Source organism: Patagioenas fasciata, chromosome 3, assembly GCF_037038585.1.
Source record: "Patagioenas fasciata isolate bPatFas1 chromosome 3, bPatFas1.hap1, whole genome shotgun sequence".
Taxonomy (NCBI): domain Eukaryota; kingdom Metazoa; phylum Chordata; class Aves; order Columbiformes; family Columbidae; genus Patagioenas; species Patagioenas fasciata.
In genome coordinates this window covers 52445318-52458836 of record NC_092522.1, presented here as the reverse complement: position 1 = coordinate 52458836, position 13519 = coordinate 52445318, and the positions used below count along the sequence as shown (strand labels likewise).

Here is a 13519-nt window from a genome sequence, read left to right as displayed (position 1 = left end):
CCATGCATAAAACTGCAGCAGGAAATGGGGACTGGGCTCCTCTGCTTCACAGCCAGAAGGTCCCAGCTAAATTAGATTATAAATCTAATAAATAGCCCCAACTATTTTTGTCCACATGGGCACGGCCATCGTTTCTCCAGTACAAGCTCTGCAAGAACTTGAGAAACAGCTGACCTCTGTGCTGGGCAGCAGCTGTGGGCTGTCCTCCACACAAGGTTCTTTGGAGCAAAGACACCCCCCACAGCGGCCTGCCTGCCAGGGGACATGCAAAGGGATATCTTGCAGCCCTGGACTCTCTCACACTTTATGGGTCCTTTTCAATGCATGGAAGGCTGATCACCTTCTTCCCCTGAGGTGTTTGCTCTGAAGGTATCACTCTGGGGAAAAAGATAAAGCTGCTCCCTTCATGACATATAATCATAGAACGGTTTAGGTTAGAAGGGACCTTCAAAGCTTGTCTAGTCCAGCCCCCCTGCAATGAGCTGGGACATCTTCAACTAGATCAGGTTGTTCAGAGCCTCACCCAGCCTGGCCTTGAATGTTTCCACGGATGTGGCATCTACCACCTCCCTGGGCTCTGCCACTGACCATGTCATTTCTCAGAAGCGACACCAGTTGCAGGTACCAGCCCTGACCACCAGTGAGTCAGGAATTTACCAAAATGAGAAGGAAAAAAAAAAAATTAAAATAGAGAAGCAGATGAAAAGAATGTATGCAGCATCTCAAGAGATCCTTTTAGGTTCTCTATGACTAAATAATCATTAATTTGGTTACGAAGAACTCTCTGACCCTTCACCCACGGCTGGAAGCTGCTGTACAGCAGGAGCCACTTGTGAAACTGCGCCACAGAAGGTCAACAGACTGTAGGTTCAGCATATATGATGTGCATCTGTTTCACCTTTCCCACCACCCCCTACAAACTGGAAATAAAGCCATTAAGTTTACTCAAGAATCTTTAATTTTTTTTTCCGATTTAAATTATACTTCCTAAATACAAGTTAAAAAAAGTCACAATGAAATATGTTGCTAACTTCTACAAAACAGTCTAAATAATAATGCACTTACATCATTTACACAATTTACCTTCACAATAAAATAGGAGCGCTTAGATCAATATTTACATATTGACAGAGAACACGGTCATGCAGCCATCTGCTTCTGGTGCTGTCTCCTGCTGGAGAATCTCCGAGAAACCACAGCCTGCAGTTGCACACAAATCCTTCTGCTGGGAGAAAGCCCTGCCAAAGTCTTTCCAGGTGCAGAGATGTGCCCGTAGGGTGCCAAAGAAACCAAAATGGTGGCAAATATTTGCTTTTCATCCTAAAGCTGCCACTGTAGCACATGAGCACACATTGATGAGATGTATAAGGAATTCCCTGATACAGAATTTTGCTTCGCTATATTAGGCACTTCAATATAAACGTTCTTTATTATGGCTTATGCAAAACAATTGGCAAGTACATATCCCGAGGAAAGCGAGAGTCAGTGAGAAAAGAGACGTGCAAGAACAATGTTTTGGCTTAGCCTGCATCAGAAATGTAGATCATATTACTTAATATCAGTCCTGAAGAAAGTATTTTATCAGGACCTGATCTTTCCAGCAAGTCAAGCAGACAGTATATTTTAAAGCTTAGTATATCTGCACTTTTCCCCCAAATTTATGGTAAATAGAGCTTTCACTCTTACAATAAGTTAAATACTTACATCCAATGCTGTTCAATGTGCCATTGGGTGATGTATCCCACATATGATTGTCTTAAAAGAGTACACCATAGGTTGAGGGATTATTTACATATCTTAACATGTAGAAAATAAAGTTGTAATTTACCAAATAATAAATATAGATCAACAGAGTATAATACTGAAATAAAATAAATTAGGATGATTCTCCAGGTTTTGAATTCCCTCCCTTAAGGCCTGAGCCAGAGACCATTAAAAAAAACAGTGATGTTTTTCCAATGGCTCCAAAAGGTTTTGGATAAGGCTCCTTATTAAGACACTGGCTGTTTGAAATGCATCGCTTACCCAAGCTGACAGGTATTGAAATCTATATGATCAAACAGCAAAACTTACCTCTAAAGGAGTCTTTGTGGTAAAACTAAATAGACCAAACATTAATACCGCATTTATTAGGAAGAATATAGTTCTTGCAGATTGTCTCAACATTAATTCAGCAGCAAGGAAATAAGCATACATTAAGAACACAACGTATTTGTGAGGCAAATACGTGTTAGTGCACATGATTTTCCAAAAACTTCACTGCTCAGCTACATTTGTGCATATTTCAGAACGCTTCTAACTAGACGGTTAATAAAACTTTTCATGACTACAGCTAAGTTTGCCATTAAAAAAAAAAAACAAAACAAAACAAAAACTGAAAAACAAGGAGTAACTCACTCAAGAAAGTTGTCCAGATAAGAACAACGCCAAACTTCAGGTCTGTGAACACTGAGAAATTTCGAATCTAAGTCAAAGTTTCAAAACTTAGGTCTACCAAAATTAATAATTAAAAAAAAACCCAACAAAACAAAACAGAAACCAAACAAACAAACAACTTAAAAGCAGTGAATCTGCTCTCAGAATTGCACACTCACCGGGTTTGTAAACTCTACATGAAGTCAGTGATGCACTGTTCACTGTAAGAGGTATAATGTAGATGCTCTACAAATCAGTGCAGATGCTTTGTCTGTAATTTACTTCATGTGTCCTTTTTTCTCTTCCTTGAGGATTAATCACTTAAATTAACTCAGTAGCTACAAAGTCTGTCTTACAGGGAAAGGTCTGGGTTTACATGGAAGGAGGGGTGACAGGCGTCCACGTGGATGCGAGCCTGGCGTGTGCAGAGGCATCGTATTGGCTGTCAGAAAGGTCCGTGGGTGTCCCCCCGTCGTACAGGGGGGAGGCGGAGGAGGCAGCAGGGACCGGGTGTGGAAGGGCGGTGTAGTGTGCTGGAGAGCCACGTAAAAACTGGGAGCTGAGGCCGTTGGATATCCCACTTGACTGAGACACCGGTGTGATGGTGTTGTTACTCACAGACCATAAGTTGGGATACTGACTGAAAGGGGGAAAAGGATAAATAAAATAGGTTATTAGTGACTTTGGTCCCTGCTGGCAGGTGCTCAGGTCACAACACACCTCCAAAGCTGGGTTCATTTGCTGGAGACAGTAAATTTCTTTAGGAATCTTTCAGCCATTGCAGGGTATGAAGGATGCCCAGGCAGGAGGTCTTGTTCACCCTGTTTTCCCAACAGCAGGTTCCAGCACTGGATATGCTAGCAAATTTTAAGCCAAACTGAGGAATGAACAGGCTGGCCTGAAAAATGCAAAGGTTTGAGAGCTGATTCCTGAGCCACGCCATACCCTTTTCTCAGGGGAAAGCCACATGATGGAGGTGGCTGTACACAGCAGCTGATGGACCCAGACAGGTTTGAACCCATTTCCATGAGTCTGTAAAAGCCCTAATTCCCCTTGAGTGCCTCTGTAGTCAGAGATGGACAGATGCCTCCAGACAGCAATTCAGCCCTCCTAGGACTTTGTTCATCATTTTATGTTAAGCTAGATTGATGGTAGTAGATTCCACAAATACTACAGAAAGGGCTGCTTAAAAGGGAAAAAACCCTTGTCAGGACACCAGAGCCTCCACACTCTCTTCTGGGTATGTGTGTATGTATACACATATGTATAAACACACACAGAGGAATTAAAATAAACAAGCTGATTCAAGAGAAACACTACAATTTCAGTCCTGCTGTGTAATACTACATAGCACTTTCTACCTATTGATCCCAAACAGTTTAACAAAAAAATTAATATTCTCCCTACTTTACAAACAAGGACTTAGACAAAAGGGATGGCAGAAAAGCCTTCCTTCAGGTCCCACAGTTCCTATTCTACTGGTTTTATGTACTGGACAACTGTTAGTGCAGTAACTGAAACTCAGTGGACTTCGCAACTTTCCAAGTATGTATCCTGGGGGCCAGACATGGGAAGAGGTGCCAGGAGGACCTTTTGACTTTATGAACATATGTTCAGGACTAAACTTACATTCAGTAATACAGTTATTTTATCCTGGGTAATAGTACATACTCTGATTAATAGCTGTCTACGTGCATGATTCAAATAAAAATGCTTTCCACAAACAGAGTAGTAGCTCTGAATTGCCAAGAAAGATGTCCAAATCTCATCCCCCTGTTCTTAATAGCAAAGATTTTACCACTTTATTTGTATTTCTTCAAATTTGCAAGTTTAGCTCCAAGGGACTGACTGTAAACTAAATCTCTGCTAAAGGATCCAAAACTTTGAGATAAGAAAGGTACAAGACAAGATACTTTTATATGATCACAAAATGGGAAAGGTTTTCACAGAGTACATAATCCCAAGTTATGCTGGCTTCTGTGGCAATGCTCAAGTAAAGAATTACTGCCTCAACCACTTGCTCCTTTCTCCACATCATGGTTCACTGCCCATTCATTTGTAGCAGAACAAGGGTTTGTGGAGATGGATGAGAAAGCAGTGACTGGCTAAAATGCAGTAGATCAAAACTAAACTTTTTAAACACCGTTTTGCTTTTAAGCAAAACAGATGAAGTTTAAAAGTGCATCTTCAAATTCAATGGATGTTTGCCTAAGTGATTTGCAATCCTTCATATATCAAATATTGCTGTCACAAGCATCTACATTGCCAAACCCAAACCACAAAAATATAGTTTTTATCTGCTTCTTCAATATTTTTCTTGTAAATAGTGCTTCTCAGTGACACCACCCCATCCCAGATGGCCACTGAGTCACACATGGCCATAAGGATTTCTAATTTGCTGATTAACTCTTTGCCTCCTTTTTCAGCCCTCTCTTCCTAGAAAGCATCAATGTACCAGTTTGAGGGCTGCTGAGGGACGGGCTCCTACCTGGAGCTGGTAGCTGTGCCAGTGCTGTGACTCATGGGCAGCATTGTCGTGTGTGTGGGAACTCCTAGAGAAGACCAGTTGTCATGGGACTGCAGCATGGAAAGGCAGGCAGAGGAGTTATCGGTATAGGCTGCTGAGAAAACAAGCAGGCACTTAAAAATGCTAGAATCAGACCAAATGACAATCTTGTATTCAAATGCAATGTACAGCTTTAAGTGACCCTCCCCATTACTGCCTTGTAAAAAACCAAACCTGACACACACAGGAAACTGAAGTCAGCTACCAGTTGTGTCAATTTTAAAACTTCACTGGCATGCCCCTGCTGATGTGTTGTTTTGTTCAACTTACAATTCCAAAGTCTTATTTCTATGAAGAATCTGTAGCCAAAAAGCTGTCCTCAAACCACCCTTTATTCAGCCCATGCTTCTTCATTCAGTCAGTGGGAAGAGATACGGTCCTTACGTACACTATCCCAATCACTCCTCCAGCACTTTCTTTATCTCCAACTTCTACATTAGCAATAATAGTCTGACAGCCCCAGATAATAAGCTTATCACTCAACCACACATCCCAGTTTTGAGCTGACCATGCCATTACAAGCTCTGAAATCTGTCTTAGGCACCATGAGGAGTGATTGGACTGCGGCTTAAACTACTACCAAAACTGGCTGGTCAACATGGCAGAGGCACTGGGAAGCTGTAAATGGAATTCCATACAGGCATCCATAACCAGAAAGAAGTTACCAGAAGATAGTTAAAGGAAGAAAAAGAAGATGTTCCTTGTTAAGGACTGGGGAACAAGGAGGAACACCAGAGATATTCTGTTCTTTTATTCTGTTTTAAGTCGTAAAACTTGCATAAGATTTCCAAGACACAAGTAAAGTCCACAGAAAGCTAGTTTTTTGCTTTAAAATGAACTGCAAAGCTCCATATAAGATTAACCAGGCCGCCTCTGGAAGCCTGTGTATTACTTCACAATTCAAGCTATTAAATATTTTTTAAATGGGAACCTTCAATATCCATACAGGCTGAAGAGCAAAAATTTTTAACAAGAGAAAGAGAGAGCAAAAGAGAGTTAATAATAATTTTTTGAAATTGCTGTTAAAAATGCATTTCTCTTCACTCCCTTAACTTGGCTATTTCTGAGCACAAATTCTGACACATTCATTGAGAACAACCTTAATGCACTGGTGTTAAGTACAGCAACAGGCAAGTATAACTGTGAGAACGAGGCCCTTATTTATTATGTATTAGTAACAAGTGACACTATTAATAGAAATGGACATATAATTCATTTCATTGTATTACCTATAACTAATAATTAATATCCTCACTTTACAACTTAACTTTAAAAAGAGTCAAAATAATTTTAACTTCATTTGGTTACAAGAATTCGAGAGCTCAAGACAAAACCCACACAATATAATATAATCAATTAGAAGGAGACAGTTCTACACACCCTCAGTTTTTCCATCATAAAGAGACTGAGGACACATACTCATCATCCCTATTTCTTTGCAAAGCTGGCTCCATGCCCTCTGTGCCAACTGAGCTAGATAGCAACCACAATTTCTGTGGGATCACTCAAGACACCCGCTGCTCAGGACTCACATCCCTTGGCTCATTCCCCTTCTTTTTACAGATCTTTTTACAGAGTCAGACTTACTTGGTGAGTTGTTTCTGTGGGTGTAGGGGCTGGGGTATGGGGCAGGACGGTGGTTCCTCAGCGATGAGTACCTTTCACAGCTGTGAGCAGGGGAGAGAGACAGAGGGGCTCCGAACTGAGGGTGAGGATTGGCAGGTGGGCACAGAGTCCCAGTCCCAGGAATAAGCCAACTACCTACTGTGAAAAAGCAAAAGGTGTGTAAGATGGGTACAAAATATGGCCAGGCAGGGGAAGAATCACAAACCGAGATAAATAATTGATAAGTGAGGAAATCAACACTCGGGAAAGGAAGCAAGAGTTTCAGCATGGCTGAAAAGTCTAGATATATACAACTTTCTTGAATTAATAAAATGAAAATTAGAAAACAGCTTAGAAGAAGCTCTATGTCAAGCTAACATTTTTAAACTTATCAATTAATTACAATCACAGTAAGGAAACACTGAAGTGGTTAAACCATTCCTTGCACAGGTAGTGTGTGCTCAGTAATCATTAGCGTAATCTTCAGTTTTAAATTGCTCTTTGGTAGTCTCAATCTACCGCTAAATTCTGAGATTTCTCAGACTGCTAAGAAGTATTTTCACTAAAACCAATTCCTACTGCAACTCAGCTTTCTCTCTTAATAGGCTGCAAACATTTTTTGGCAATAATCTGTTAAACCAGAAATCATTAAAACACAAATACAACTTTTTAAGCAAATATCCCTAATTTTCTTAAAGTACTTAAAACATAAGTACCATTTCAATAATTTTCTGCAGTATTTTGAAGTAAACTTTTGTCTCCATATCCATATGCATATTGCGGTCCTTGTATACAAAAGCAGCTGTCTTTTTGGACATGAAGGTAACTGCAAGATGCTGTTAAATAATTTTGAATGTAATACAGATGTCTTAATCACACACACATAGATCATAATGTTTATACAAACATAAAACTGCATGAACCACCATCATAAAGATCGGTAATATTATTCTCTCTATGAACTATACAACCCAGCCAGCAAACACCACTCTCAAAGTTTTGCTTAACATAACAGATGAGATGGAAGAAATCAAAGTTAAGTTCATGACACAGAATGAAAGGAAACATACTCTGTGAATACCCAGACTGCTGGTTATCTCCCACTTCCTCCATCATGTCTTTGTGATCACTTCTATAAAAGAAACCATGCTGTATTAGTTAAGAATATACTTTTACAAATCTCTGTAAAAAACCACACTTTAGAACAGAGTTAAGAGCTCTCACCTTTCTTTTGCATCAAGAAAGGCCTTTGCAAATGGATTGTATTTGATTTTTAAAGCTGTGATCTAAAAACAACAACAAATATCTTTATTTGCAAGTATCAACATTCATTATCATACAAATATTAGGATTCAAATTAGGACTATCCATTGAAGTTAGTGAAACGGTAGATTTTGGAAGAAATAAGATTAGCCCTGTGAAACCAATTTACAAAAATCAGTTAAACATCCTGTAAGTTCTGAAGTCTTAGCAGAGTGCTACGAATTAGCCCATCTGCCAAATTCTAAGAGACTGTATTGCCTGGGAAACGGCTAAGAATGTTAGTAAAGAGTTACAAAATGCTTCACATTCAAGCCGGAGCAGAATGGGTATCAAAAACATCTCAGATATTGGTAATTTACAGATTCATTAAGCATCGATATTCATTTTGGCTATCAGAGAAAGACCAGGTTTGAAAATGGCACATCCGGTTATTTCACTATTTAACTGAAAATGTCGACTGTATTTCTTACCATACTTGTTTGCGCCACTGAATCTTTTAAGAATTACTCCCTTGCAAAATTTGCAGTAGATATTGAGACAAACAGTGATCAGATTGTGTTATTATATGTGCATAGGCCTTTTTCACACATTAAATTAATTTTTTACATTAAGCTTCAAACAGAGCATAGGAAGAACTGAAAAATGTGAAAAGAGATCCATTATTCTGCTCTGCAACATGCACTTTGCCACTTGAAACTTCCTGGTACTTGCATCCTTTCTTCCCCGCTGTGCATACCTCCTCATTCTGGTAGGCCGTCACAGCTATAAACTGGGTCTCTGGGAAGGAATGGCTGGTGATCATCCGCTGTGGGCCACCCACTCGCACTATATGAATCCTTGGCTCATACTTGTGCAGAGAGTTCAACATGATCTGTGAGCAAACAGACAGAGCAGTGACAGAACGAGGGTAGATGCTGACAGGCACAGAAAACACTGAGGTTTTAAAGGATCTAACAATCCATCTTTCCAGCAGAGAAGAGGCCACAGGTACAGATAAACCCTAAAAGTGAAGTATAAGAAAAGGAAAGGAACACTGTAATCAGACACCCCAACTTTTTGCCTAGTTATCCACATCCCTGTTACTTAACAGGATAGCTTGCGTAGTCGCAAACAGGTGGCAATAAGTAGCCAGAAAGATGCACCAACAACATCGCTTGTACTATTCAGACCAGCAGACATTTAAAAAAAAGATAAAGTCAAAACACCAGGGCACTCATCCTCGGCCGAAAGACCACTTCTCCTGGAAGAGCGCAGTTCAGGGCAGTGAGAAGGGGCAGAGGGAAGAAAAAGTGCAACCTATCCCAGCACTTCTGATAGCAGCGACATAAAAAGGAACATGAAGGAGGGCACGGGGTGTGGCCCGGCCGGACCCCCGCCACCCCACAGGCCGGGTCGGTCCAGTCCCGTCCCTCTGAGCGGGGTGAGGGCGGCCCGGAGCCGTTGCCGGTCCTGGTGCTTACCTGCCCGCCGCCGTTGAGCTTGTTGGTGAGTTTGACTTTGCTGAAGGAGACGGGCGCCTTCATCCAGTGCGCGCCGAAGTTGGGCGAGTCGGGGTGGATGTAGACGCAGCTGGGCGCCTGCGGCTCCGGCTTCCCGCCCAGCACCCACTCCCCGTTCACGTACTTCCAGCGGTGCCCGTCGGCCGCCACGAAGTCCAGCAGGAAGGAGTACATAGCGTTGGGGTCCAGCCCCGACACGCTCACCTTCAGCACCGGGAACATCCTCCTGCGAGGCGACACGGAGGCGCGAGGCACGGCGGGGGGCAGCCCCCGCCCCCCCCGGGCTCAGCGGGGCGACCGCCGCCGCCGGGATCCCCAGGCCCCCCGCCCCGCGCGGGATGTGCGTGGGCCGGGGGCGAAGGCGGCGGGAGGGCACGGGGCCCGCGTCACCCCTACCTGCCGTTTTTGGTGACGATCATCTCGTTGGTGAGCTCCTTGAAGCGCAGCCACAGGTCGCTGTCCTCCAGCGTGACTCGCAGCTCCCGCTCCGTGGGGTCGCCCTTCTCGCTGCCCGCCTGCAGCTCGCTCTCCACGGCGCTCAGCAGGTGATCCACGCGGTACTGCAGGGGTTTGCCCGCGCCCTCCGCCCCGGGGGAGCTCATCCTGGCCCCGCACCCGCCCGGCGGGGCAGCCGCCCTGGAAGAGCCCCGAGCGGCGGGGCCGACGCTGACTCCACTTGACCTCCGCGGCCCCAGCAAGCAGAAGCGGGGAAGGGGCCGCTGTTATACCCCGTCATAAACACCCCCCCCGGTGACATCACAATGCCGGCGGGGGGGCCTCGCTGATTGGCGGACGGCCGCTTTGATCTCTCCGACCAGCCTTTCCGATTGGCTGCCCGCGGCCATATCACAACGGTGCCCGGGGAAGCCTGTGATGTTAATTGCAGCCCGCGGGATTAAACGCGGCTATTTTATGTAAATCTGTCCCCAAATGTTTGCACCTCTATCAAAGCCGCCGGGGCCGGGGCTCCGGCAGCCGCGGAGGAAATGGCCCATCTCGGCAACAGCCTCATAACCTGCGTGCGGCACCCTCCCGCCTCCCTGCTGCAGTCATTAACGGGGCCACCGACGCCCGCCACAGCGAGCCCCCAGGTCTGCTTTTAGGCAGCCTGTCCTGGACGGGAGACACCCCCGCCTCCCGCGGATTTGTATAAAGGGAAAAAAAATGGGAAGTTCTGACCTCCGCAGCCTGCCTGCAGCCCCCCGCGCCCGCCCCGCCGCTTCCCACGCTCCCTTGGCACAAGTCGTGGCGCTTCTGCTGAAGCGAAGGCTGCAGTTAGCAACAACAAACCCTTGCTGGAAAACGTAACCAAAAAGCCTAAACCACCCTGTAGAGCAGCTGAGCAGAAGGCTGGTGGCACAGTAGGGGTAGCCCCCGCCACAGTCTCCCCGTCTTTCAGGGATCACAAGAACCCACCCGTGATAAAAGGGGCAGAGTTTATCTCCCATCACCGCTACAGACAGTGCCTTCGCAGCCGAGATGCTCCACCATGATGGTTTCGAACCATTCCACCTAAATGAAAAAATATATCTAAAAATCAGATAGATGCTTACGAGCCAACCCACTTAAATAAAAAGATACTTCTAAAAACCAGATCGGTAGCTAAAGGCTTCGTTTTGTGCAACAAGGAGAAACTCCAGCGAGTTTCTGAGGGCAAGGGTGAAGGCTGACCCTCATGGGTGAAACTTTGCAACGGGCTGAATTTCTTTTAAAGTTGTTTGGCACAAAAGCAAGAGATGGGGCGAGGAAGAGGAGAGCTGTTTTGAAGCCCTCCCGCCCGCCGGTGTTTTAATAGTTTGCATTCTCGGGGGCTGCGGCGGTCTGTGGTGTGAGGGAAACAGTTTATTACCTTTCCGTGAGAATCCCTGGATAGAGGGCGAGGGGGAGAGAGGTGACAATGAGCAGGAAATAGTTCAATGGGGTCTCTTTAAACAATAACAAGTTCTTTAAACGGGAGCAAAGAAAAGGGAATAAGAAGCGACGCGGTGTAAAAATAAGGGTTTATTTTACAATAAGCATCTCCCCAGTCTCCAAACACCGCGCATCATCGCCGTCGGGTTTTTTAAGATTTTAGGAGAAAGCACCCAGGGTACATGGGAAAGCTGTCTGGGAGCAGAAGGAGCTGGGAGTCTGGGTTACCAAGGGGTCTCTTTCGCAGGATGCAGGCGGCGATTCAGTCTGGGCACCGGCTCTTTCTGCCGGCAGGCATCCCTGCCTGCACCCTCTGCTTGCACCCCTTGACTTTCCGCGCTCTGCACACAGCGTGTCTGCCTTCACCCAACTTCAAATAAACCCAATGCTTCCGCTATTATTTTCGGTTTCTTTTTGGTTTAGGAGATACGACTCACGATTTTATTTTCATTACACAGCACCATCGGGTTCGTGTATCGTTAATTTGCTCAAATCCGCAGAGCTTATTTTTTCCCCTTCAACCTGAAATGTTAAATTCCGCACGCCAGCTCTCTTCAATCACTGTCCAGAAACGCGAAAAAATGTTGTCCCTTCAGATTAATTCATGCATTAAAGCTTCTTATAGCTTTTTGTGACTGAGCATCTACCGGCCGCTTTTTGTCCTCTTTGGAAGGGGAAAGTACCATTTGCAAAGAAATTATGAGCGAAGCTTACTAAATGGATACGTAGTCGCTGCTATAAATAGTTTGAGATGGTCTTTTCAGTGTCAGGTATTCATTTGACTTAAGGTGCTCCCTTCAAAACACAGAAACAGGTCCTACCCAAAGCCGTGAGCATTCAAACCCTGAAAGACCGCGGCAGACTGTCGCTCGCTTGGGTTGGCAGCAACACCTTATTTTGGGTTTGTACTTTGAAGGCGACATCTCAGACATCTTAATCCTGAAAGAGCCAAGCACTAGGAGAAGTTAACCCCAAAGAAGGACTCGCACGAACAGTCACTCACTCCGTGCAGGTGAAGGGAAGAGAAGGGACTTTTTCCTCTTGCAGAAGTCTCATAACTTTTTGGGTACGGTCCCCCCGCAGAAAAGGGATGTGGAGAGCGCTGGTGGTGGTGATGAGTCCCGCGTAGGGCAAACTCCAGCCTCGATTCTACCTCAAACCGATCTCACCTGACAACGAACATGCTTGAGAGCCGAAAAAAGCAGAACCAGCCGGAACTGAAAGAGACGGGGCCGTTTCGGTGGAAAAATAACGTTTACAAAATAAATAAATAAAATAAATAGAGCCGTATTAAATGTGTGTTTAGGCGATCTGAGCTTTAAAAACACTATTTGAATTCTTCTGGATAGATGCTTCAAGGAATAGGAAGGAACTTCAACCGCTTTGACAGCAGACACTTATCTGTATGGTTACTGCTTTTTGCACTGATGACTCTCTTTCGGCAAAAGGAGGAGAGCTGAAGTTGAATTTGATTTGATACATTTTACTTAATACTTCGCAAATGACTATACCACTCGTTCCACACAAATAATGTATGCACTCAAATGTAGCTGGTCTTCCGAAAAAGAAGTCCATCTAGCCTTAAACTTTTAAATGACCATTAAAAAAAGAAAAAAAAAAAGAAAAGTTTTTCCTCGGCTTGGATTCCTGCCGTCTTTATTCTATTTCCTTCTAACTCTTTCTGATCTTAATTGCACTTTGGTTCTCAGGAGAGAGGACTCCCCACTTTCAGAGCCTTTTCACCGAGAGCTGCAGTGCATGACAGTTTACAGCCAAAAAACTTCCTCTAGCCTAACAGCTATAAAGATTCTCGATTTATAGCAACACTTCTTGCGTGGGGCGAGTAGTAGCTTCCAGCTGTTACCTCGGGTTCATAAGACCTGTCCGTCATTCCCTTCCTTATTCCCCGGGACAGCACAAATCCCCAGACACCTTTCCAAGGGGAACCAGCCCGGGTCCGCTCCCGCCGCGCTCGGGCACCAGCTGACCCATGTGCAGCTTTAATCGCCTAGGGATGCCGCGTGAAAATAACAGCGGGCTTAGGTATTGGAGGTATTTGTTTAATTATCTTTCAACTTGCAGTTCGCGGGGGGACACACATGTGACTAACACCGCCTATGGTGCTGGAGCCGCGTCCCTGCAGCTCCCGCCTCCCGTAGCCGCCCGGGGAACAGAGCCGATCCGGGACGGGCCGGCAACCTCTGCACCCGGGGCTGAAACCCACCTTTCAAAAGTCAAAACGTGCCACCCTGAAGAATAA

At 44.7% G+C, this 13519-nt stretch overlaps 1 protein-coding gene across 2 annotated transcripts; it reads right to left on the bottom strand.

Annotated features, from left to right (window-relative positions):
* Nucleotides 1-993: 993 nt before the first annotated feature.
* TBXT (T-box transcription factor T) lies at nucleotides 994-10028 on the bottom strand. Of its 2 annotated transcripts, none has more exons than XM_065835185.2 (8): nucleotides 9745-10028; nucleotides 9310-9574; nucleotides 8586-8720; nucleotides 7811-7872; nucleotides 7657-7718; nucleotides 6569-6745; nucleotides 4904-5036; nucleotides 994-3055 (listed from the first exon to the last, which is right to left on the bottom strand). In XM_065835185.2, exons 1-8 carry the CDS (start codon nucleotides 9948-9950, stop codon nucleotides 2788-2790), a joined length of 1308 nt encoding a protein of 435 aa, XP_065691257.1. In that variant the 5' UTR covers nucleotides 9951-10028; the 3' UTR covers nucleotides 994-2787. The 2 variants fall into 2 exon arrangements, with proteins under 2 accessions (XP_065691257.1, XP_065691256.1); XM_065835184.2 differs by having other exon boundaries at nucleotides 4904-5033.
* Nucleotides 10029-13519: the final 3491 nt, after the last annotated feature.